General features: G+C 45.1%; 1 protein-coding gene across 1 annotated transcript in view; it reads left to right on the forward strand.

Annotated features, from left to right (window-relative positions):
- The window catches only part of ITGB8 (integrin subunit beta 8), a 243,159-nt gene that overhangs the window by 91,271 nt on the left and 126,329 nt on the right, over nucleotides 1–25,559 (forward strand). The window contains exon 3 of the mRNA XM_063921754.1: nucleotides 23,589–23,763. Within this exon, the coding sequence (XP_063777824.1) occupies nucleotides 23,589–23,763 (175 nt within the window). The remainder of the gene's footprint in view (nucleotides 1–23,588; nucleotides 23,764–25,559) is intronic.

The raw sequence follows: 25,559 nt of genomic DNA on the forward strand, positions 1-25,559 counted from the left end.
GTACAAATGGGAAAATGCGGTAAATCCCCCGTTTTCATGGGTTTTACCTTATTTTCATATGTACTATAGCCTGGCTGTAGGGTTTTCGGTGCAGAGGGTAATGCCAGCATTTTCTGGCCTTACCCTATAGAAGTCTATGGGCTTCCTTCCGCAACCATCCTGAGGGATCCAATCGGATCCCTCCCTCCCTGCTTCCCTCCATCTGCATAGCAAGGTAGTGTAGTGTATGCAGCTGTCAATCAGCGGTGCTAGTGGCAGTCTCCTCCCCACTGGATGTGACCTGCTGCTGGGGGAGCCGCCTAGCAGAATTCCGGCCCCGGTTACATGTGTGCTGCTGCAGCTGGCAGTGTGTATAAGCCGCGGCAGCACTGTACTGGCATGTTAGTGAAAGCAGTGCCCCGTCTATGGGTTGTGATACAGAGAAAAGCATTTTCCATGAGCTGGGCACTGAGCTCCGAGAGCCAAGGTTCAGAGTTACCGCATGCTGCCCCTGTGCTGTACTGTGTCCCTGCTGTGTGCGGTCAGTGTGGGGTGAAGGCAGCTCTAAGTGCCACTCTCTCGTCCTTTACAGGGATCCGCCGTGGATCGCGAAGTGCAGCTCTTATCGGAAGAGCTGTCTTTCGCAATGCTAATTGCATATGTATGCACACGCACACCGAAGGCGCGGATCAGACCATCCGCCCATCTGGCATTTGCCAGAAGTGTCAGTTGGGCGGTACGGCCCTGGCCCTAACTGTGTGGATTTTGTACATTTCTTGAGGATTAAAATTTCATGTGATAAAGTTTAATTTGGAATGGTTGATTGCTTTTCGTGATAAACCACCTACAGTAGTTTTCCACCATGTCTTCAATGTCCCTGGACTCACCAGGTCAACATATAATCATTCTAGCTCTTGCTATGGGTCACTGAACGCCCTGTACATGAATACAGGTTGAGTATCCCATATCCAAATATTCCGAAATACGGAATATTCCGAAATACAGACTTTTTTGAGCGAGAGTGAGATTGTGAAACCTTTGTTTTTTGATGGCTCAATGTACACAAACTTTGTTTAATACACAAAGTTATTAAAAATATTGTATTAAATGACCTTCAGACTGTGTGTATAAGGTGTATATGAAACATAAATGAAATGTGTGAATGTAGACACACTTTGTTTAATGCACAAAATTATAAAAAATATTGGCTAAAATGACCTTCAGGCTGTGTGTATAAGGTGTATATGTAACATAAATGCAGTCTGTGCTTAGATTTAGGTCCCATCACCATGATATCTCATTATGGTGTGCAATTATTCCAAAATACGGAAAAATCCCATATCCAAAATACCTCTGGTCCCAAGCATTTTGGATAAGGGAGACTCAACCTGTATAACAATGTGGCAGCATTTGAGGCCTCTTGGGATCCCAACTTGATCACCTGGCATAACTGAGTGGTCAGCTGTTAAAGTGATTTATCATTTGGCTGACTTTACATTTTATCCTGCTCTTGTCCCCATCGCCACACTTTCAGTTAAGTTCTCCAATGTGCAGTGACCAAATGCCTCTTGGGGAATATATAGAAATAAATACCTGGTTAGATCCAAGAAATGCATGAGACTTTTCTGTCTTGTGGTTGAGGCGTATTCACAAAGACTGTTGCATTGTTGTTATCAAGCGTGACCACATCTGAAGTTATGTTGTAGGTCAAATGCTGTATAATTGGTTTGTGCTATTTTGCCCGTGTATTTATTTTACCCTTGTTGAATTTGATGTTGAGGGACAAGCGGCTGTACCTGCATAGTCCGCATTTGTCCCTCACTGAACGTTACCTAAGTGAGAATGCCCCATTACATCCCCATTTCACCTCTTCAGTCATAAGTATAGATGCAATTGAAATGCGTGTACCTCTGCTCCTGTATTTGCCACTGATGTGTGTGGCAGTAAATTGGGTGCTGGAAAGCACTAGACATGAAACCAGCGACTAGGGGCGGATTAAGAGAGGAGGGGGGTCAGTGTGCAGGCTTCTTGCGGACCCCCTCCTCTCTATCAGCGGCTGAAGCACTGTAGACGCAGGCTTTGTGCTGGGGTCTCTAGGAAAATGGTATCCATGCCTTATTCGCAGGGACATATCTACTGTGCACACCTGTATCACCGGGAAAATGTCCACTGCACTATTTTACTGGTTACTTTTATGTAACCAGAGCCAGCTGCCGTGGGAATCCGGAGGAGTAAGTATAGTTATATGGGTGCACGGTGTACGTGTACACCAAACACCCTGCACCCATTATAGATACACAAATGCCAGGGAACCCTGGGTTCAGAGGGGCTCCCACCACACACCCTGCAATAATGTATTACAATACTTAACCCTCTGGAGGCCCACGTTGCCAGCGGTGCACAAATCACCAATTTGCACATGAGTATTCAAACAAATCAACTGTGAAATGCTTGCTGCTCTGTATTCTCAGAGACCTGTACATGGGCATTAGAATTTAGCATAATTGCTGCAGTTGTATCAAACAAACCCCCTCAGCATACCAGGTCCTTTAATTGCCAAAAATGAGTCTTAGTTGCAACGCAATGTGTCCTAGACATATCAGTAGATTGTGCTGATAAATTTGATATGCTACACATGTATATCTGTGTGCGACTCTGAATCTGTATACAAAGTGCTGTAATGTAGCAGCCGCAGCATTTTTCCAAAACAAGTTTCATATGCTCTACATACAGACTATGTGGTATATGTACTAAGCCTTGGAGAGACATAAAGTGGACAGATATAAAGTACCAGCGAATCAGCTCCTATCTTCCATGTTACTAAGAGGCCAATTTATCACCATCCGCGTCTGAGGATGCAAATGTGAGGTGATAAAATCGACCCAATCTGTAATGAGATTATTGATTACATCACATTGATGTATCAATAATCACAAGCAAGCTCTGTCCCTGTGATGCCACTACCCCGCTTATGTGCTACGCTTGCACCCCCTTCCCCATTGTGATAACCCCCCCTCCCCCCCCCCCCCCCAACTGCTGATCATACTCACCAGCACTGATTGGTTTCTTCCGGTGCGTGCTGGCAGTCATTGGTGTTCCCTGCTGCTGTGACCTCCGATGCTGTAAAGTAAGCTGCCGCTTTGCAGCATCACTTTAATGCAGCGGAGGTCACAGGAGCAGCAGGGAGCCCCTATGACTGACAGTCCGAACTGCCTAGGGGCAGAGACAGCTGTGCAGCGGTACAGAATCCGCAGTGAGCCCTATGATTACACCTGCTGAACTGGCGTAATTATCACAGGGCTCACTGCGGTATTTTTTCACAATTTTTTTTTTAATTACATTTGGTCAGATCGCATTTCCCATTATAAGTATAGGAAATGCGATCTGGGTTACTAAAAAAAATGACAAGTCACAAAAACTGCTCCAAAGGCCCTTTAATGCAGTCAGGTGAAACTAAAGTAATGTGAAATGGATGTGAATACACCCCTTTTCACATTATTTTAGTAAAAAAAAAAGTTAATAAATCTGCCCCTAAGAGAGATAAAGTGGACGGAGATAAAGTACCAGCCAATCAGCTCCTAACTGCCATGTCTCAGGCTGGGTTTGAAAACTAACAATTAGGAGCTGGTTGGTTGGTACTTTATCTCCGTCCACTTTATCTCTCTACAAGGCTTAGTACATTGGAGGTAATTCAGAGTTGATCGCAGCAGTAAATTTTTTAGCAGTTGGGCAAAACCTTGGGGGTCATTCCGAGTTGTTCGCTCGTTGCCGATTTTCGCTATACTGCGATTAGTTGCTTACTGCGCATGCGCAAGGTTCACAGAGCGCATGTGCTTAGTTATTTTACACAAAAGTTAGGTATTTTACTCACGGTATAACGAAGCTTTTTCATCGCTGTGCTGATCGTAGTGTGATTGACGGAAGTGGGTGTTTCTGGGCGGAAACTGGCCGTTTTATGGGAGTGTGCGGAAAAACGCAGGCGTTCGAGTTGCAAAACGCAGGAGTGGCTGGAGAAACGGGGGAGTGGTTGGGCAAACGCTGGGTGTGTTTGTGACGTCAAACCAGGAACGAAAAGGACTGAGCTGGTCGTAATGGCTGAGTAAGTCTGGAGCTACTCAGAAACTGCTAAGAAATTTCTATTCGCAATTCTGCTAATCTTTCGTTCGCACTTCTGCTTAGCTAAGATACACTCCCAGAGGGCGGCGGCCTAGCGTGTGCAATGCTGCTAAAAGCAGCTAGCGAGCAAACAACTCGGAATCAGCCCCCATGTGCACTGCAGGTGCGACAGATATAACATTTGCATAGAGAGTTTGATTTGGGTGGGTTATATTGTTTCTGTGCAGGGTAAATACAGGCTGCTTTATTTTTACACTGCAATTTAGATTTGAGATTGAACACACCTCACCCAAATCTAACTCTCTCTGCACATGTTATATCTAACCCCCCCCCCCTGCAGTGCACATGGTTTTGCCCAACTGCTAACAATTTTTCTGCTGCAATCAACTCTGAATTAGGCCCATAGACCCTTCAGTTCAGTGGTGGAACTGTGGGAGGCAGTGGAGTCGGCTGCCGCCGGGCTCCTGACCTCAAGGGAGCACATCTCCCCCATTACCTTCTGCAGCCTAAATCGTTCGCTGCGGAGGAGCTGTGCCCTGCCAGTGACACGGAAGCTGTCTCCTCGTCGTATATACAGAGCTGACTCTGGCTGCAGCTAGGGGGAGCTCCAGACAGAGCACATCTCCTCCCTCAGTGAAGCTCTCTGTTCATCTCTGTTCCTCAGTTGGGCTGATAGCAGCAGGTAGGCACTGGCAGCACTTGCCTCAAGCTGCACTGGGGGTTGTTAGTAGTGGAAGGGGGAGGGGGGGGGGTGCTGGGGGGTATTTAATAAATGTTGGCAGCACTGTTTTGTGTGTGCATGTTTTTAAGTGAGGTGTGTGTGTGTGTGTGTGTGTGTGTGTGTGTGTGTGTGTGTGTAAGTTAGGTGTGTGTGTTTAAGTGAAGGAGGCTTTTGTAAGTGAGAGGCATGTGTGTAAGTGAGGTGTGTGTGTAAGTGAGGTGTGTGTTTGTTTAAGTGAAGGTGTCTTGTAAGAGGCATGTGTGTGTGTGTGTGTGTGTGTGTGTGTGAGAGGTGTGTATAAGTCAGGTGTGTGTGTTTAAGTGAAGGAGTCTTGTGAGAGGCATGTGTCTGTGTGTAAGAGAGGTGTGTGAGTCGTGTGTGTGTTTAAGTGAAAGATGTGTGTGTGTGTGTGTGTGTGTGTGTGTGTGTGTGTGTAAGGCATTTGTGTGTTTTTAAGTGAAGGAGACGTGTGTGTGTGTGTGTGTGTGTGTGTGTGTGTGTGTGTGTGTGTGAGAAAGGCATGTGTAAGTGAGAGGCGCGCGTTTGTGTTTAAGTGAAAGGTGTTTGTGTGTTTTTAATCGAAATAGGCGTTTGTGTGTTTTTAAGTAAAAGAGGTGTGTGTTTTTAAGTGAAAGAGGCGTTTATGTGTGTTTAAGTGAAAGAGGCATTAGTGTGTTTTTAAGTGAAAGAGGCGTTTGTGTGTGTTTAAGTGAAAGAGGCGTGTGTGTGGGAGAGGCGTGTGTGTGTGGTTTTAAGTGAAAGAGGCGTTTGTGTGTTTTATATATATATATATATATATATAAAAATAAAACAATTAATGAAAGCGCCAGTGTACTTGTGTATAAATAGTCCAGCAAAGCCAACAGATGATCTGTAGGGAGTCTGCACTTATAACCACATATATCAGGGCCGCTGCTCCCCTACTCCAACTACAGAAACCCAGGATTCATGGGTGTAATTTCTAACAAAAAAAGACAAAAGAAGAGGGGGCGCTCCATAGTGCATAAAAGTTTTAATTCAAACAGACAGATAAAAGACTGTGAACTCCAGAGAGATGTGACTCGTACCAGAGAATAAAACACACCCGCCGTGTGTGTGCGCTCTCTATCTGCACCTCCGGCAATCCTTTACTGTGTCTAAGCGATCCAGTGCAGCAGCTCACACACACGGCGGGTCCGTGTGAAGCTAAAACATCTTTTCCGGCTGGCAGCTTCATGTGTTCTGCTCTGGAGAGTCGTTAAACTGCGGGACGAGTATTGCCTGGATGGTAACATTACATGTCGTGTGGTAACCAGCCCACAGTGTTTTTTATTCTCTGGTACGAGTCACATCTCTCTGGAGTTCACAGTCTTTTATCTGTCTGTTTGAATTAAAACTTTTATGCACTATGGAGCGCCCCCTCTTCTTTTGTCTTTTTTGTTTTATATATATATATATATATATATTGGCACACCACTGCGCCAAAGCATCTCCATTGGGACCCGCTGGTGGGTGAGGGAGTACTGTGGTTATGCTATAAAGGTATGCTGGTGTCTATTTTATTGTGATGACTGACTTGAAGTGCCGTCCACTTTGCTGGTGTATCTATATTACTATTGGGAAAAGCACCTGAGCACGCTGCTACTGTTTACCCTGAATGCCGGATAGCTACATATGGTGTGTGTTTATATACAGTATGTAGGGGGGCACCAACATTTATCATGCCTACGGGCGACTGGGGCGAACTTACGCCACTGCTTCAGTTACATACAATATACAAGTGTCACATTTCAAATTCATCAGCAAAGTCTACTAGTTGCATTACATTTTTGGCAAAAAGCACACCCGACACTAGCTGCGTTATACCCCTTTCACATCGCACAAATAACCCGGTATCGACACGGCATATTGCCGTGTCGAAACGGGTCAGTGTGCGATGTGAAAGCGCCTTTGCCGAATTAGCAGGTCGCCTGACCCGGTAATTCAACCCGGTTAAAAAGAAGGGTTATTACCGGGTTGAATACCGGGTCAGGTGCAGTGTGAATGGGAGCCGTTCCGATGCGACACGGCTTCCATTCACAGCATAGGGAGAGGCGGCGCAGGAGACGAGTTAATCTCCCAGCGCCGCCTCCACCCCCGTCCCTGCTGCTGCTGCGCCCCCCCCCCCCCCCCCGCTGCTATGGCAACCGACCCGGTATATTGCCGGGCCGGAAAGCCAGCAGAGGAGAGCAAATGCCGGATCCCACCCGGTAAGGACACGTTTCTCTTACCGGGTAGGATCCGGCATTTGCGATCTGAAAGCAGCATAACACAGGATCTGGCAGCTCACTTTGGATGGTGTATTGAGGCTAGATGTATGAGGACACATCTGTAGGAGATAGGCAGCGCCTTCCGTGTTATCCTGAAGTTCCCAAGCAAAAGAGAATTATTTGTACTCCTCACCCCCTTCCTAAATACTATCAACAGCAGAACAAAGGAATTAACTGTGTGTTGCTCAAACTGCAATAAAAATATGCCATTACTACAATACAGCAAAACAGCCCTCAACTAACTGACATTTATAGGGGGACAACTAATTATCATTTCACTGTATCTGAACTCCGTTTGTACAAAAGTAAATTACAAATGCACAGATGTGATCAATAATACCCCTTTTACACCGCCAGCATATAACACGGGTTATTGCACATGAGCGTGTATAACCCGTGTTGCTGGTTGGTGTAAAAGGGGCGAGTTGGAATAATCCGGGTCGAGTGACCCAGTATTCCAACTCGTTTACAGGGAATGTACGGGTGGTGCTCAGAGATCATGTGATCTCCGAACACCGCCCCAGCCGCGTCATTTGCGACATCACCAACCCAGGTTGGTAAGTGCGGTGGGAAAGGAGCCTGAAGCGGGTTGCATCCGGGTAGCACCCTTGTCAGGCTCCCGGCTGCGACCCGCAGTATTTGGTCTAAAAGAGGTATAAGTGAGCACATTAATGATAGATTTTTTAGTTATTTCTGTCAATCATTTCTTTGTAAAACATATTGTTATACATACATATTTACAAAAAAATGAACAATTGCACAGTAGCCTTAACAATGGCAGCTCCAAGTTTACTTTGTATTTATCTGCTTTGTTCTTATTTTTTTTTACAATATATAACCTAAGCGTTCACTATTAAAGGGTAGCAAGAGGTCATTTACTTATTTACATATCATTTTATCAGCCACATGTGGAAAAACTGATTGTACTTTATCTTCTACATGAAACCGCAATCTTTATTCTTTCATCTAGTTTCAATATTAAACGTACTATTTTCTGCTTTAAAAACAGTGATGTCATGTTTTGGAACAGCTGCCTCTGGGAAATATTTGTGTTACTGAGCGTGTGTTATTTTTAACAGTGTTATGTCAGTTATCCTGTTACGTAAGAAGGAGCAGATACAGTATGTGCACTTACAAAGAACTTCATTCCATATTCATATTCATTCTTTTCACTGCCAATGTTTTATTATTTTTGAAGTTAATGGGGATTTGCACCTATAATAACATTTTTATAGGCATATTTATTATTGAGTTAAAGCCCTGAAGATTTGCACTCTTTATCGCTGCATGTTGCAGCAATTTGAAATGCTTTTTTGGGGTTGTTTACTGGGGAGCTAGACCATTTATTTTTCGTGTCTCAAGGATCAAAACAAATAATTCTTAAGGGCCCTACACATTGCTCGACCCGCCGCCGAGCTGCCCGAATGCCGATACGGCAGATGGGCGACCCGGCGGCAAGGGGGAAGTGACGCGGGGTGTGAAGTTTCTTCACTCCCCCCCCCCCCCCCCATCACCTGGCTCCATAGCAATGCATGCAAATATGGCGAGATCGTCCATATTGGCCTGCATGCACAGGCGATGGGGCACCACTGATGAACGAGCGCGGGACCAGCCATCGTTTATTATTGCTGCCTCCACACTGAAAGATATGAACGATATCTCTTCATTAAGGAACGAGATTGTTCATATCTTTCAGTAATATCGCCCAGTGTGTAGGGCCCATTAGTGTTGGAATCAATTAGCCTCGTTAATTTTATGAGGTAAAGGGTGGTGGCCTCAGGCTTTTATGCCCAAGGCTATTGAATTACAGGCCCTTTTCCTCAGGTGGTAAAATTGTAGTAAACAAGCATTAGAATATCGACTCTGGGGTATGTACCCCGGAGCTATGTGTTAGCACATTTGTGGCACCTACGATAAGGGCACTTACAGAAAATTTCTGTTTGAGCCTCCCACATCCACATTAAGTACAGTTTGTTTCTTGTAGCTAGCTAAATCCAGCCCTTCATACTTTTTTGAGCTGAATTCAAATATGTTTGTTAGGTAATGTTTTTAACTAACATGCAATTTTTTTAAAAATTTTTTAACCATGGGCCGGATGTAATGAAGTCCAAGTTAGGTAGTCGTGCGGGATTCAGGACGAATTTGGACATTTATTAAAGGGGCAATCATGTACAAGGCACGGTTCTTTACAATTCTCAGATGTGAGGGCCTACAAAAATGCCATCTTACTTTTGGCATCCATGTTCTGGGGAAACTAATTTATCAAGTATGTGAATCCAGTTTGCATTCTATACATCCTTTTAGCAGTATTTGGACAGGATGTTGACAGTCAAAATTCTAATACCAGTATGTCAATGTGGACGTTAGGTTGACATGTAAAATTTTGACATTCATAAATGTCCATATGATCATAATGACATTTGACATGTTGACACCAGAATGTTGACAGTACATTTTTAGGGTTAAGATTAAGGTTAAGGAAGGGAGAAAGGAAGATGAGAATCTGTGCAGCTGTAGCAGAAAGAGAGTTGCTTACACAAGGTAACAGAGAAGTGGAGGGGACAGTGGAGGAGAGTAAGGGTGTGTACACACCAGAACGACTGTGCCAGATCGCTGGTACACACTTGACGATTTTATGAACAATGGAACAACATCTCGTGTCGTCCTTCATTACACTGCACTGCATTTCATACAATATTGTCCAATTGGCTTTGCGGCACAGCCAACTAGAAGATGGTGCATGCGACCCGCAGTGGTGCCCAATCCTGCATACACACTGGGCTATGTGCATAATTTGTCATTCCAGTATGGCAGATTGTGCCAATATCGCTCTAGTTTGTGTCTCTCTTAGGTTTTGCTGTCATCAGCATAGACTGGAGGTCAGATGAGCAAATTACTTCACCAAAAGCGGATGGATGAGAACAGAGCCTTATGGTACTCCAACCAATAGTGAGACTGGATGGAAGTGTGTCATGAAGTAGACATACTAAAGGAGCAGTTGGAATAGGTCAAAAGTGAGTGAAGAAATGATTGTGTTAAGAAGGCCAATTAATGATGTGCAGGAAGAGAGGGTGACCAACATTGTCAAAATCCAGGAGGCTGTGTATGAAGAAGCTACATTAAAACATTGTTGTAAATAGATCCTTGGTCATTTTTGTGAGTACAAGCTCAGTGGAATATTAGGGGGCAAAAGTCTGATTGTAAAGAGCCGAAATTGGAGTGAGAAGAGAGAACATGAGATGGGGAATTGCACTCAAGTTGCTCAAGTAGTTTGGAGTATAGACTTTGAGTGGCAGTTACAGTAGGTAAGGTTGACAGATTTCTTTAGGATTGGCAAGGCTGGAAATATATAGAGAGATTGGGTAGAGGGATGATCTAGAGGTGGGAATGCATATGAGAGAACAAGCAGAGAAGTTAGGAGGGTATAGGATTTAACGGCCAGGTTGTAGAGTGAGATGATGATATGAGTGCAGAGACTTTGTCCTCAGATACAGGAAAGAACAAATTAAGGGCCTAATTCAGACCTGATTGCAGGATCTAGTTATATGACCGACGGTCACATAACCTCCCCCTGCATCCCAAACACTAACAAGACCGACAGCCGACTAGAAGGGTCTATTCCCACTCCTGGGTGTCCACGACACCCACAGAGTGGGAATAGAACCTGTGGTGAGCACAGCTTGCCACCGAGCCCGTAAGGGGCTTCGTTGCGCTTCTCCCCCTCCGCCGACATTTTGCGGCTGGGATCCCAGCGTTGGGATGCTGACTGCTGGGATCCGGCCGCCAGTAACATGGCCCCCAACCCCAGATCACAGTAGCAAAATCTTTCTCTAATGGGCAAAACCATGTGCACTGCAGGGGGGGCAGATATAACATGTGCAGATAGAGTTAGATTTGGGTGGGTTATTTTGTTTCTGTGCAGGGTAAATACTGGCTGCTTTATTTTTACACTGCAATATAGATTTCAGTTTGAACACACCCCACCCAAATCTAACTCTCTCTACACATGTTATATCTTCCCCACCTGCAGTGCACATGGTTTTGCCCATTAGAGAAAAATGTTGCTGCTGCGATCAGGTCTGAATTAGGCCCTAAGGGTGGATTGTAGAGAGTAGAAGAAGGTTGGTAGGATATAGGATTTGTCTTAAGAAATTGTCTTGTTGAATGGTGTACAGTATGTTATGTCTTCAGGTGGCTTGACCATGGTTTGTGAGAGAGGAAGGGGGTGGAGATGGAGGTGGGCAGAGAAGCAAGCTAAAGGTGGCAAAAAGATGTCAGGGGTGTGAAAACTTGGTGAATATTAAGGAAATAAAGTAATTTTGCTTTGGAAGTGGTAGGATCCCGATATCATTCTGTCTCAACACATGGTACACCAAACTGACCCGCTACCGGCAATGGTTTTGAGCGCTAAATGGGGAAATCTCTATTCATCTTTTAACAATGCTCTATGGGATGGTATCAGGATAGAAACATAGAATTTGATGGCAGATAAGAACCACTTGGCCCATCTAGTCTGCCCCTTTTTTTATCCTTTAGGTAATCTTAACCCTTTTTAAACCTTAATTCTTTGTAAGGATATTCATATTCTTATCCCAAGCATGTTTAAATTGCTCTACAGTCTTAGCCTCTACCAGGGACGTGCAGTCAGGGGAGGCAGTGCCTCCCCTGTCATTAGTGGTTGAAATAATACAAAGAAGATACTTATGACACAGATTCTGTGTCATAAGAATCTGCTTTGTATTATAACAACCAATTCTCCATTAAAAATAGGTTTGTGAGGCACCGACAGCGGTCCTCCCATTCAGAATAGGAAAGCTGCTGGAGCGGGGGACGAGCGGGGACTGGGCCAAGCCATGGGCATTAAAAGCCCATTGGAAATAGAATGAGAAGCGGCACTTGTATAAGTGCCTCGGTGATGGGTGTGCTTTCACTGCACATGAAAGTACGCCCCTGTCAATCACCCAGATGTGATTGGACAGCGGATCTGTCACTGGATACAGCTGTCCAGTGATGGATCCACTGTCATCACTTGTTGGGCAGAAGGATGTGCGGCGTTAGCGGCGGCGGGACCCGGTTGGCAGGATGGCAGGCCTGGATCCAAGAGGATCCAGTCCCTGCCTATCATTTTTGCAGAGTTCGGCAGCGGAGCGATTCCAATTTAAAAAATGGAGCCGTTAGCATCATTTTTGAAATCCAAGATGGCTGCCGCGAGCCAATCATGTTTTCTCCGCGTCAACGCTCCGCCCCTCGTGGATGGCGTATAAAAGCCAGCACGAGGCAGCGGCTGTCAGTCCGCCAGCGGGGAGGGAGCGTGCAAGAGCTCCCAAAGAAAAAAGACGCCTGGAAGTCCTGGGAGGCGGCGGCCATGTAAAAGAGCTACCCAAAGGCCTCCGCCCCCCAGGTGAAGACAGAAGACACCTGGAAGTCCTGGGAGGCGCTGCACAATTAACTTTTTTAAATAAATTGTGTCTTGTATTTATTTTAAGATTTTCTTTACAGGTGGACTACGGGTGCCAGCGGGCCCTTAATGGCCGGGCATGATGGCACTTGTGGTTCCTCAAGTGCCAGAATGTTTGGGCAGGCTTGCTGGGACCTATAGGCTGCCTGTAAAGAACAATATTACTATGTCATGAACCCCCGCACCCACCGCCACCAGGGGTGCAGGGCATAGCACTGGGCTTTCAGCCCAGTGCAGGTTGTTGCTCGGGAGGGGGGACCCCATTTTTTTTTCCTGGTGTCTCCGCTTTCCGAGGAATTCCAGCTCTGGGCTGACTTGTTTGGGGAAGTTTAATGCAATCTCAAGGGGGACCCCACACCGATTGCCCCCCCCCCCCCCTCCCCCCTGCTATGGCATCACTCCCCCTTGCTGGTACAGCCTGGTGCTGGTTTTGTTTAGGTATGGGGAACCCCAATCTTTTTTTTTTTCTCCATGGGGGGGCGGTGTGAATCATCCAGTGCCTCACCAGGCACTGACCCCACCGCACGTCACTGGCCTCTACCACCTCTGATGGGAGGCTATTCCACTTGTTCACTACCCTTTCTGTGAAGTAATGTTTCCTTATATTTCCCCTGAACCTGCCTCCCTCAAGTGTCCGTGCATGTCCTCTTGTTCTAATACTCCTCTTCCTTTGAAGAATGTTTCCCTCCTGAACTTTGTTAAAACCCTTGGTATATTTGAAAGTTTCTTTCATGTCCCCCCTTTCCCTTCTCTCCTCCAAACTATACATGTTAAGATCTTTTAGCCTTTCCAGGTAAGTTTTGTGATGTAGGCCATGCACCATTTTAGTTGCCCTTCTTTGTACACTCTCTAATGTATTTATATCATACTTACCTACTCTCCCGGAAGCTGTGGGAGGCTCCCGTTTTTTGAGTAGCCCCCGCACCCATGGAAGAGTAGGCAGGTCTCCCGCATTCTGCTCGCACCCTAGTGATGCGGGCAGGATGGAGATATAATCTCCCATATTCGCGGGTCCATCGGGTGGGGAAGGGGTTAAAATGATGCAAATTGCGTCATTTTAGCCCTGCCCCCTTCCCGCGGACCCGCGAATCACTACGTTTTCCGGGGTGGGGCTTGATGATGTCACAGTCCGGCCCCGCCCCCTGCATCATCTCCTCTCCGGGCTTCTCCCGGAGAGGAGAAATCTAATGTAGGCAAGTATGCTTTATATCCTGCTGGAGATATGGGGGGTCATTCCGAGTTGATCGCTCGCTAGCAGTTTTTAGCAGCCGTGCAAACGCTATGCCGCCGCCCACTGGGAGTGTATTGTAGCTTAGCAGAAGTGCAAACGGTTGTATCGCAGAGCGCCTGCAAAAAATGTTTGTGTAGTTTCAGAGAAGCTCCAGACCTACTCAGCGCTTGCGATCACTTCAGTCTATTCAGTTCCGGATTTGACGTCACACACCCACCCAGCGTTCGCCCAGCCACGCCTGCGTTTTTCTGCACACTCCCTGAAAACGGTCAGTTGCCACCCAGACACGCCCACTTCATGTCAATCACTTTGCGGCAACCAGTGCGACTGAAATGCATCGCTAGACCCTGTGCAAAACTGCATCATTCGTTGTGCCCGTACGTTGCGCTTGCGCATTGCGCCGCATACGCATGCGCAGAACTGCCGATTTTTAGCCTGATCGCTGCGAACAAGTGCAGCTAGCGATCAACTCGGAATGACCCCCATAGTCTCCAGAACTGGACACAGTATTCCAGATGAGGCCGCACCAATGACCTGTACAGAGGCATTATTACTTCTTTTTTCCTGCTACTGATTCCTCTCCCTATGCAACCAAGCATCTGACTTGCCTTTCTCATTGCTTTGTTGCATTGCTTTCCTGCCTTAAGTCACTTGAAATAGTGACTCCTAAATCCCTTTCCTCCTCAGTAGTTTCCATTATAGTACCCTTGATACTATATTTAGCCTTTGGGTTTTTGAGACCCAAGTGCATGATTTTGCATTTTTTAGCATTAAACTGTAGTTGCCACGTTCTTGACCATTTCTCAAGCCTACCTAGGTCATCAATCATTTGTTTTACCCCTCCCAGTGTGTCTACTCTGTTGCAAATCTTTGTATCATCTGCAAAAAGGCATACCTTCCCTTCAATACTATTTGCAATGTCACCAACAAAGATATGCAAGGATCCCACCTGAGTTCTGAGCATTTACGTGTTGTTGTGGGATCCAGTCTCTAGGTCGACAGTAACTAGGTCGACACTATCTAGGTCGACCACTATTGGTCAACAGTAACTAGGTCGACAGGGTTTCTAGGTCGACAGGTCTCTAGGTCGACATGAGTTTTTCACGATTTGTTTCTTTTTTTTAACCTTTTCATACTTAACGATCCATGTGGACTACGATTGGAACGGTAATCTGTGCCGAGCGAAGCGAGGCACCTTGTCCGAAGCATGGCGAGCGAAGCGAGCCATGCGAGGGGACACGATGCACTAATTGGGATTGTCGGTCACTCTACAAAGAAAACGACACCAAAAAAACCATAAAAAACTCATGTCGACCTTTTGACCTGTCGGCCTAGAACATGTCGACCTTAAAGACCCTGTCGACCTAGTTACTATCTACCTTCCATACCACACCCGTTATTGTATGCATGTGGATTTCAGTGCAGGACTGGGGGAGCATGAGGTGAGGGAAGTCTTTATTCCCTTTCATTTCCAGTTGTTTGCCTATTTATTTGATTCTCACTCCATTTCCCAGACAAGTGTAACTTGATACAGTATCGTTTAGATACAGTATATACTGTAATGTATCTTAAGTTTTAAAAAAGCTATTTCCTAATACAGGACTACCAGCAGTCTATAGCTGAGAAAATTTGTACCGGTACTACAGATTAAGGAATTCTTGTTGCAAAAGATGAGACTGTGGGGGTAATTCCAAGTTGATCGCAGCAGGAAAATTTTTAGCAGTTGGGCAAAACCATGTGCACTGCAGGGGGGGGGGGCAGATATAACATTTGCAGAGAGAGTTAGATTTGGGTGGGTGATTTTGTTTCTGTGCAGGATAAATACTGGCTGCTTTATTTTTACACTGCAAATTAGATTGCAGATTGAACACACCCCACCCAAATCTAACTCTCTCTGCACATGTTAAATCTGCCTACCCTGCAGTGCACATGGGCCCTCATTCCGAGTTGTTCGCTCGCAAGCTGCTTTTAGCAGCTTTGCACACGCTAAGCCGCCGCCTACTGGGAGTGAATCTTAGCATAGTAAAATTTGCGAACGAAAGATTAGCAGAATTGCGAATAGACACTTCTTAGCAGTTTCTGAGTAGCTCCACACTTACTCGGCAACTGCGATCAGTTCAGTCAGTTTCGTTCCTGGTTTGACGTCACAAACACTCCCAGCGTTCGCCCAGACACTCCCCCGTTTCTTCAGACACTCCCGCGTTTTTCCCAGAAACAGGAGCGTTTTTTCAGACACACCCATAAAACGGCCAGTTTCCACCCAGAAACACCCACTTCCTGTCAATCACATTACGATCACCAGAACGAAGAAAAAACCTTGTAATGTCGTGAGTAAAATTCCTAACTGCATAGCAAATTTACTTGGCGCAGTCGCAGTGCGAACATTGCGCATGCGCAATTAGCGGAAAATCGCTGCGATGCGAAGAAAATTACCGAGCGAACAACTCGGAATGAGGGCCATGGTTTTGGCCAACTGCTAAAAAATTTCCTGCTGCGATCAACTTGGAATTACCCCCTGTATTTGAAAAAGTGAGATGCATATTATTAAATGGAAGCTTTTGATATATTTCAGGCTCATGGTGGTTATAGACAATCATTTTTCAAAAAATAAAAGAAAGCATATTTTCCCATTCCACGTGTTGCTTCTACAAAGTGTATATTTCACAGTAGCACCTGATGTATAATGATGTGAGTGTCCTTTTGAAGGATTCCGGATGACACGTCGACCGACACAAAAGACTGACAACAGAAGATAGACACACACCAGTCAGACAGTTGTGAAATACCGACAGATAAACCTTAGACAAAGATAATATACAGATGTATAGACAAGTAAAACCCAGAAAAGGTCAACAGCCCGACATAACAAAGACCGACAGTGCACACGTCAGACAACAGTAACATCGACATCAACAAAACCGACAGCGCATAAATAGACAACTAAATAGACCGACACAGCATCCATCAGACATCAAGTATACCGAACCACAAAGGACCGACAGCATATACACAGACACACAAAAGACCGACAGAACACACGTCAGACTTGAATTAGCCCGACACGCAAAAGACCGACAGCGCATACATAGACAGTAAAAGAGACCAAAATGTCATTTATCAGACATCAATTAAACAAGACAATCCCAAAAGTTAGACAGCGCATACATATACAGCTAAATGACCGACAATACTTATAATAGACTCCAAGAAGACCGACACGTAAATGACCGACAGCATATACCTAGACAGTAAAATTACTGACAATACATATAACAGACTCTAATAAGACCAACAAGCAAAAGACCGACATATACATAGACAGGTAAATTATCGACAAAACATATAATAGACTCCAATAAGACCAACACTAAAAGACTGACAGATTATTAGGACATGGGCCCATATATTCATTTCATAGACTTCTGAGACTTTCAGTTCCCCAACACTACCCTCCTACACACAGACATGTCGCCGCGTACACACCTGCACCCTTAGCTCCAAATAGCTATTGCGGGTGAAGTGGACGGGGGTCCCAGCATCCAGTCCTGGACAGCCCTATACTCCTATACCACCGGCAAGAGCTACCACCATAGCTCATTGTCAACCCAGCAACCCCTGGCGTTACTCCAATCCGTGGAACTACAGGTCCCAGCCAGCCCTGTCAGCGGTCCTACTGGCAAGGCCAACCCATACAGGCTAAAGTGAAGCGGACCCCCCACACACACACCTCCCCCCAGTCCCTGCTGCACACCCCTTCTCAGGCATCCCTCTCCTGTACCCCCGCTATTTCTGGGCACCTTGTCCTGGACGCATCCATCGTCACCCCAGCAATAGCATCCCATCTAGGCAAAGATGCTGCAACTCTAATAGTGCAAGCCTCGGTGCTACTCTCACCCGTGGAACTACAAGTCCCAGCCAGCCCTGTCAGCGGCCCTACTGGCAATGCCAGCCCATACAGGCTAAAGTGAAGCGCACTCCCCCACACACCTCCCCCAGTCCCTGCTGCGCACCCCTTCTCCTCAGTAACCCCTCTAACATACCCCCGCTATTTCTGGGCTCAGTCACCCCTCTTCCGTACTCACGCTATTCCCCCCCCCCTCCCCCGCCGCACCCCTTAGTAGCTATTGCAGGCGGTAGAGGAGTCGTCCAGGACGAGACGCTATGAGTCCCGTCCACCCGCAATAGCTATTAAGATTGTTGCGTCCAGGTATGTGTACAGGGGTGGGTGGTGTGGGTGGTGTGGGTGAACTACAAGTCTCATCACTGAATATATGGTCCTGTTTCTGAGTAAGAATACCAGTCTAATAACTGTCTGTTATGTGTAATAATATATTTTGGATATGAATGCTATGACTGAATTTTCCTGTGTCGGTCTTATTAATGTCTGATATTTGTCCTGTCAGACTTTTAACTGTCTGTGTATGCGTTGTCGGTCTTTTATGTGTCAGTCTTATTAATATCTGAATTATGTCCTGTCAGTCTTTTAACTGTCTATGTTAGCGCTTTCGGTCTCTTAAATGTCGATGTATTCGTTATCAGTGTTTTCTTTAGGTCGGCCTAATTGTTGTCTCATAAATGCCTTTGCGGTCTTTTAGTGTGTCTAATTGATGTCTGAATGAGGACATTTCTGTCTTTTTATTTGTCTATGAATGCGCCGTCGGTCTATTAACTGTCTATGTATGTGCTGTCGGTCTCTTAAATGTCTATGTAATCTTTGTCAGTGTTATGTTTGTGTCGGTCTTATTGTTGTCTCATAAATGCCTCGTCGGTCTTTTAGGTGTCTATGTATTAAATGTCGGTCTTTACCAGTGTCTGTCTAAGTTGTAACTGAAGGATAAATGTCGGACTTGTTTTTGTCTGTGTATACGCTGTCAGTCTTTTGTATGTCTGTTTAATTACATTGTCTAGCTTATCACTGTCGAACTATGATTAATGTCTAATCCGAGGTTCCCAAACTGTGTGCCGTGGCTCCCTGGGGTGCCTCAGGACATTTGCAGGGGTGCCCTGGGTTGGTGGTCCAGGACCAATTCAAATTATTCATGGTCAATATAATAGGCAAAACCAGTGCTGGTGGCTGCCAGTCATAAAATATGTGGCCAAACAGAAGCAAATCTTGTCCCTCACCACACAACTGACCCTAAGGATGACATATAAACACGATCTACTTAATGTAATATTTCTTTCTAAATTTCTCTATAAGAAATTTTTGGCCTAGGGGTGCCGTGAAAAAAATTCTGATATTATAGGGCGCCGTGATTCAAAAAGTTTGGAAACCACTGGTCTAACTGTTATTTGACGGGAAAACTCCAGTGTCTGACAAGTACTGTCGGACTAATGAATGTCGGTAAAATGACAATAGGACCACTATACCGCACCCCTTTTGAATTATAGTGTGACACCTTGTGGCTGTGACTTATTACAGAGGTTTCAGGCATTCCGCTTTGTGAAGTTTTATGAAAGTGCAGTGTTCTGCATAATGCAGCCACAGACTAGTGGGGGCTGTACTGCAGCAGTTCAATAAAGGACACATACTGTACTTGTGTCCTGTGTTTGTACTTACACAGATGTTTATGTAATAATTTTGACTTTCAGATGGTCACATGTGGAACAGGTGTAGAATCTGGAAGCATTTCTATCTGGGGTGTGTGCTAGTTTAGAATATCTTATGCTTGTGGGCTAACTATAAATGCTTACTGTGTACTTTTCAGCTACACACACTCATTCACACATACACACAAACACACACACACACACACACACACACACACACACACAATGACAATGACACTCAGAGAAGACACAACATTCAGCAAATTTAATATTGAGGGAAAGATGTATAAAACCTTGTATAAAAACGTGGAGAGAGATAAAGTATCAGCTGTCATTTTTCAAACACAACATGTAAAATTACAGCTGATTGGCTGGTACTTTATATCTCTTTCCACTTTATCTCTCTCCAAGGCTTGATACTTCCCCTATTCATTATCTGCTACTGTATATGACCTCATGTGACATCACTCATACCTCTATTGTAACCCAAGCTCCTAGCCCAACAAAATGGCTGCCTCAATTGTATTGAAGCAGCATATACTTTTCTTTAAATTTAGCTTTATTAATTGAAAAACAAATAGAGCACAGTTATTTATTTTTATTTTTTACTTACTTATTACTAATTACATTTTAATGGAAAAACAACAGTATAAGTATGGAATTTAATGCATAAAACCATATTTATAATGTTTCTTGGATGACATATTTGTAGGGGGTGTGGATCATTCTCGGACCAGTTCTCTTTAATATCTTTGTTGGTGACATTGCAAATGGTATTGAAGGGAAAGTATTCCTTTTTGCAGATGATACAAAGATATGCAACAGGGTAGACACACTGGGAGGGGTAAAACAAATGATTGATGACCTAGCTAGGCTTGAAAAATGGTCAAGAACTTGGCAACTACAGTTTAATGCTAAAAAAAAATGCAAAATCATGCACTTGGGTCTCAAAATCTCAAAGGCTAAATGTAGTATCAAGGGTACTATAATGGAAACTACTGAGAAGGAAAGGGATTTAGGTGTCACAATTTCAAGTGACTTAAAGGCAGGAAATTAATGCAACAAAGCAATGAGAAAGGCAAGTCAGATGCTTGGTTGCATAGGGAGAGGAATTAGTAGCAGGAAATAAGAAGTAATAATGCCACTGTATAGGTCATTGGTACGGCCTCATCTGGAATACTGTGTCCAGTTCTGGAGACCATATCTCCAGAAGGATATACATACATTAGAGTGTGTACAAAGAAGGGCAACTAAAATGGTGCATGGCCTACATCACAAAACTTACCCAGAAAGGCTAAAAGATCTTAGCATGTATAGTATGGAGGAGAGAAGGGAAAGGGGGAACATGATAGAAACTTTCAAATATGCCGAAGGTTTTAACAAAGTTCAGGAGGGAATCTTTCTTCAAAGGAAGAGAAGTATTAGAACTCAGGGACATACACTGAGACTGGAGGGAGGCAGGTTCAGTGGAAATTTAAGGAAAAATTACTTCACAGAAAGGGTAGTGGATAAGTGGAATAGCCTCCCATCAGAGGTGCTAGAGGCTAAAGGGGGGTATACACGGGAGAGATGTGTGCTGAGCGAACCGCTCAGCACACATCTCTCCCGCCGCTCAGCACAGCGCGATGTGTGCTGAGCGATGCGGGGGGAGGAGGGGGGCCGCTCATTTCACCCAGTGGGTGAAATGAGCGACCTGCTAGATTGGCCTGCTTGCAGGCTCAATCTAGCAGCGGCGATAGCGATGTGCGGGGCCGCGCATCGCTATCGCTGAGGGGGCTACACACGAGTGATCTGTGCTTAAAATCCAAGCAATCTAGTCAGATTGCTTAGATTTTAAGCATGGATCTCTCCGTGAGTACCCCCTTAAGACTGTAGAGCAATTTAAACATGCTTGGGATAGGCATATGAATATCCTTACAAAGAATTAACAAAGATTTAAGGTTCAAAAAAGGTTGAGATTACCTAAAGGATACATAGGGCAGACTAGATGGGCCAAGTGGTTCTTATCTGCCGTCAAATTCTATGTTTCTATGTTTCTATGACAGTGTCTAGGTCAACAATGTTTAGGTCGACCACTATAGGTCGACAGTCACTAGGTCGACAGGGTTTGAAGGTCGACAGTGTTTCTAGGTCGACAGGTCAAAAGGTCGACATTAGTTTTTCATGGGTTTTTTGTGTCGTTTTCTCTGTACAGTGACCGGGAAGCCCAATTAGTGCACCGTGTCCCCTCGCATGGCGAGCAAACTTCGGGCAAGGTGCTTCGCTCCGCTACCACTGCGCTCGGCACAGGTTACCATTCCAATCGTAGCCCACGCGGATCATTAAGTATGAAAAAGTAAAAAAAAATAAAAAAAAATTGAAAACTCATGTCGACCTTTTGACCTGTCAACCTAGAACATGTCGACATAGAAACCCTGTCGACCTTGAAAACATGTCGACCTAGTGACTGTCGACCTATAGTGGTCGACCTAAACATTGTCGACCTAGACACTGTTGATCTTCAGACCGGATCCCATTTGTAGGTATTGCAGTTGTTAGACTTTTGTAGTTTACCTTTAAATAACATCCACAATCTGTTGAGCAGAGCACAAACTCATTTATCAGTTCCCTCCCTTCCTCTTCCCATAAATAACAATGATGGCATACACAGTATTATAACTAAATAAAACCATAACTCCTGCAGTGCTGTGACAGCATATGACAGCATTCGCTATTTGGCTGAGGGCTTTCCCCAGCTATTGGGGGGGTTCTATAGTAGATCTACAATGTCTAGATAGACAGTCAATAGGTCACAGTATGGTCAACATGCACACAAGGTCAGCATAGAAAAGGTTGTCAGTGGATAAGTTTGACAGGTGAAAAAGGTCAACTTGGCAACTGTCAACACAAAAATGGTCGACCCAAGTTTTCTGGGGGGGGTTTAGACCACATCTTGTATATTCCATGTTATGTGACTACCATCAGTACAAATGTGTACCCTTGCGGTCTCGCTTTGCATGTCACGGTTTGGGCAAGATAGCTCGCTCCACTACCACTGTGCTTGTCACAGATTACTATTCCTAGTAGATGTTTACATGGATAGTAAATCAAGCAAATGTTGGTAAAACATGCAGGGCCGGACTGGCCATCTGGCACATGCCAGAAGGGCCGACGGGCAGGTGGGCTGGTCCAGTCCCACAGAGAGCCGGGAAGACCGCGTGCAGTGCAGCCTCCGGCTCTCTGGTTTAGCCGGCCCCCCCTGTTTCCATGGAAATGGGGGCAGGCTGCAAGTCCACTCCCCCCCCCCCCCCCAGACTCACGGCGCGTCCCCGTCCCCAGCATGCATCGCCATAGAAATGGGGCATGCCACGAGTCCACGCCCCCTTGACTCGCGACACGCCTCCATACATCGTGGTGGCATGCCCCTGCGACATGCGCGCGTTTACAAATGCCCGGGCTGAAACAGAGGCCCAGTCCATCGCTGAAATTGTGAAGAAACCTCAAAACATGCTTAGCTACGGGACATGTACAGTGTAAAAACATGCAAGATCCATCTGCTAAACTGACTTGCGTTCAGCATCAAGCCCACTGTATTGTAAATACAATATCCTTCATTGAATTGATTTCCTTTCATGAAATTGGGGGGAGATGTATCAAACCAGAAGTGAAAAGTGGAGAAGTTGCCTATAGCAACCAATCAGCTTATAAATAGCATTTATCAAGTACATTCTATAAAATGATAGGGAAAAGCTGATTAGTTGCTATGTTTTGTTTTGCTTTTTTGTAAATGCATGAATGTAATAAATAAAACATACCTTTATAAAATAAAATATAAGTTAGCTGTAATATAATATATACACTGTCGCTACATACTGTAGGCACAAATTAACTTGAGATGTGCAGATATTTGTAGAAATATGGCAGCAATCCATGACCAACTCCTAAAAATAAAGAGCTGCTCTGACATCTAAGGAAAGGATACATGTTATGCTGCTCAATTTGTTAATATGTTTCCATCTGTAGTCCCATGTTAACCAGCAGGAAAATGTAACTAGATATAATTGTTTCATTATTACATGTAACCGCAGAGCCCAAGCTTCTTTATTTAGTATTGCAATAAAATCTTAACTACAAAATTTGTGTTTTGTAATTAATGATATTAAACAATAATGCTTCCTGCAGAAACAGCATACTTGGCCAGCCCTTTGAGAAGTTTCAAAATCCATCTGCTTATTCTCTACTTTTGTTTTCATTCTCTTCTAACAGGATTTTATGGCGGATTCAGCAGAGAGCGAAAGATGTGACACTGTTTTGAATTTAAAATCCAAGGGGTGCAGAGCAGATTCGATAGAAAGTCCGTCAGTACATTTACAGGTTGTGAGTAGCAAGGAGGCAAGCAGCCAGGTGACACCAGCAGAAGTGTCTATTCACCTTAGACCAGGTTAGTGCAGCAGTGTAACCTTTACTCCTGAATATGTTTTATATTGCATGTCTGATCTTTTGCTATATTGCTGGTATTTGGTGATTTTCATTTAAATTCCCCTAAATTAGTCATGCCTATCATTGCTTTTTTTTGCAGGGCAGGGCAAGGAAAATGTGCTAAAACACTGAATGCTTGTGATTGTTGAGTAATAGTCTCATGTATTATCAGGACCAGTGTTTTACGCTAACGCCTCTGCCGCCTGATCTCCCCAGCCATATACTCATACTTGCCTACTTTTGAAAAAGCATTTCAGGGAGATGTGAAAGTAACACCTATCAGTGCGGACATGTACTGCTGGGATCCGGTCTGCAGATCGACAGTGTCTAGGTCGACAATGTTTAGGTCGACTACTATAGGTCGACAGTCCATAGGTCGACATGTTTTCAAGGTCGACAGGGTTTCTAGGTCGACATGTTCTAGGTCGACAGGTCAAAAGGTCGATATGAATTTTTCAATTTTTTTTCCTTTTTTTGAACTTTTTCATACTTAACGATCCACATTGACTACGATTGGAACGGTAACCTGTGCCAAGCGCAGGTAGCGGAGAGAGGCACCTTGCCGGAAGCATGGCGAGCGAAGCGACCCATGCAAGGGGACACGGTGCACTAATTGGGCTTCCCGGTCACTGGGGGTCATTCCGAGTTGATCGTAGCTGTGCTAAATTTAGCACAGCTACGATCATTCACACTGACATGCGGGGAGTTGGCCAGCACAGGGCTAGTCTGCCCCGCATGTCAGTGCCCCCCCCTCCCCGCAGAAGTGCAAAGGCATCGCACAGCGGCGATGCCTTTGCACTTCAAGAGTAGCTCCCGACCAGCGCAGCTTTACCGTGCTGGCCGGGAGCTACTCGTCGCCCCTAAACGGCAGCTTAACACCGCCATCCAGCCCCCTCCCACTCAGCAACCACCTCTGCCTCAGAGGTGATCGCTAGGCAACGATGGCTGGCATGCGCCAGCGCACTGCAGCGCCGGCGCATGCGCAGTTCCAACCCGATCGCCGCACTGCGAGAAACTGCAGCGAGCGATCGGGTCGGAATGACCCCCACTGTACGGAGAAAACGACACAATAAAACTCATGTCGACATTTTGACCTGTCTACAATGAATATGTCGACCTAGAAATTGTGTCGACCTTCAAATCCTGTCGACCTAGTGACTGTCGACCTATAGTGGTCGACCTAAACATTGTCGACCTAGACACTGTCGATCTAATGATCCACACCCATACTGCTACATCTGAGAGACGCATCATGAAAATTACTTACTTCCATATGTAAATGAGCCCCAAAGTTTGTAAGATCTACTTGTTAATGAAAAGACAGTGATAATTTTCAGGAATTCTTTGTGTATTGTGTATTACAAGAGGTTCCATATACTCTAAATCAAAGGTTTTCAACCTTTTACAACTCGCGGCACACTGAACAAGATTTAAATATTGCTAAGGCACACTCAAATATAATGGTGATGCATGGTGCAGTTGAGTATCCGAGGATGTCATGTCGCAGCTTCTCCATAGGTAACGCCTGACAAAGCCAGAAGAGCCAAACACTGGGCGGGCCCAAAATTAGAACTGGCTCTGCAACCACTAAACCCACCACTATTTATCGTTCCAGGGCCTCAGTAGCAGCAAAACACTGACGGGCCTGGCTCTGCATCTATGGCGGCACACCTGGAGACCGCTCAGGGCACACTAGTGTGCCACGGCACAGTGGTTGAAAAACACTGCTGTAAATGGTCACGGGAAACCATATTTAAA

This window comes from Pseudophryne corroboree, chromosome 5 (assembly GCF_028390025.1).
Source record: "Pseudophryne corroboree isolate aPseCor3 chromosome 5, aPseCor3.hap2, whole genome shotgun sequence".
In the NCBI taxonomy this organism is placed as follows: domain Eukaryota; kingdom Metazoa; phylum Chordata; class Amphibia; order Anura; family Myobatrachidae; genus Pseudophryne; species Pseudophryne corroboree.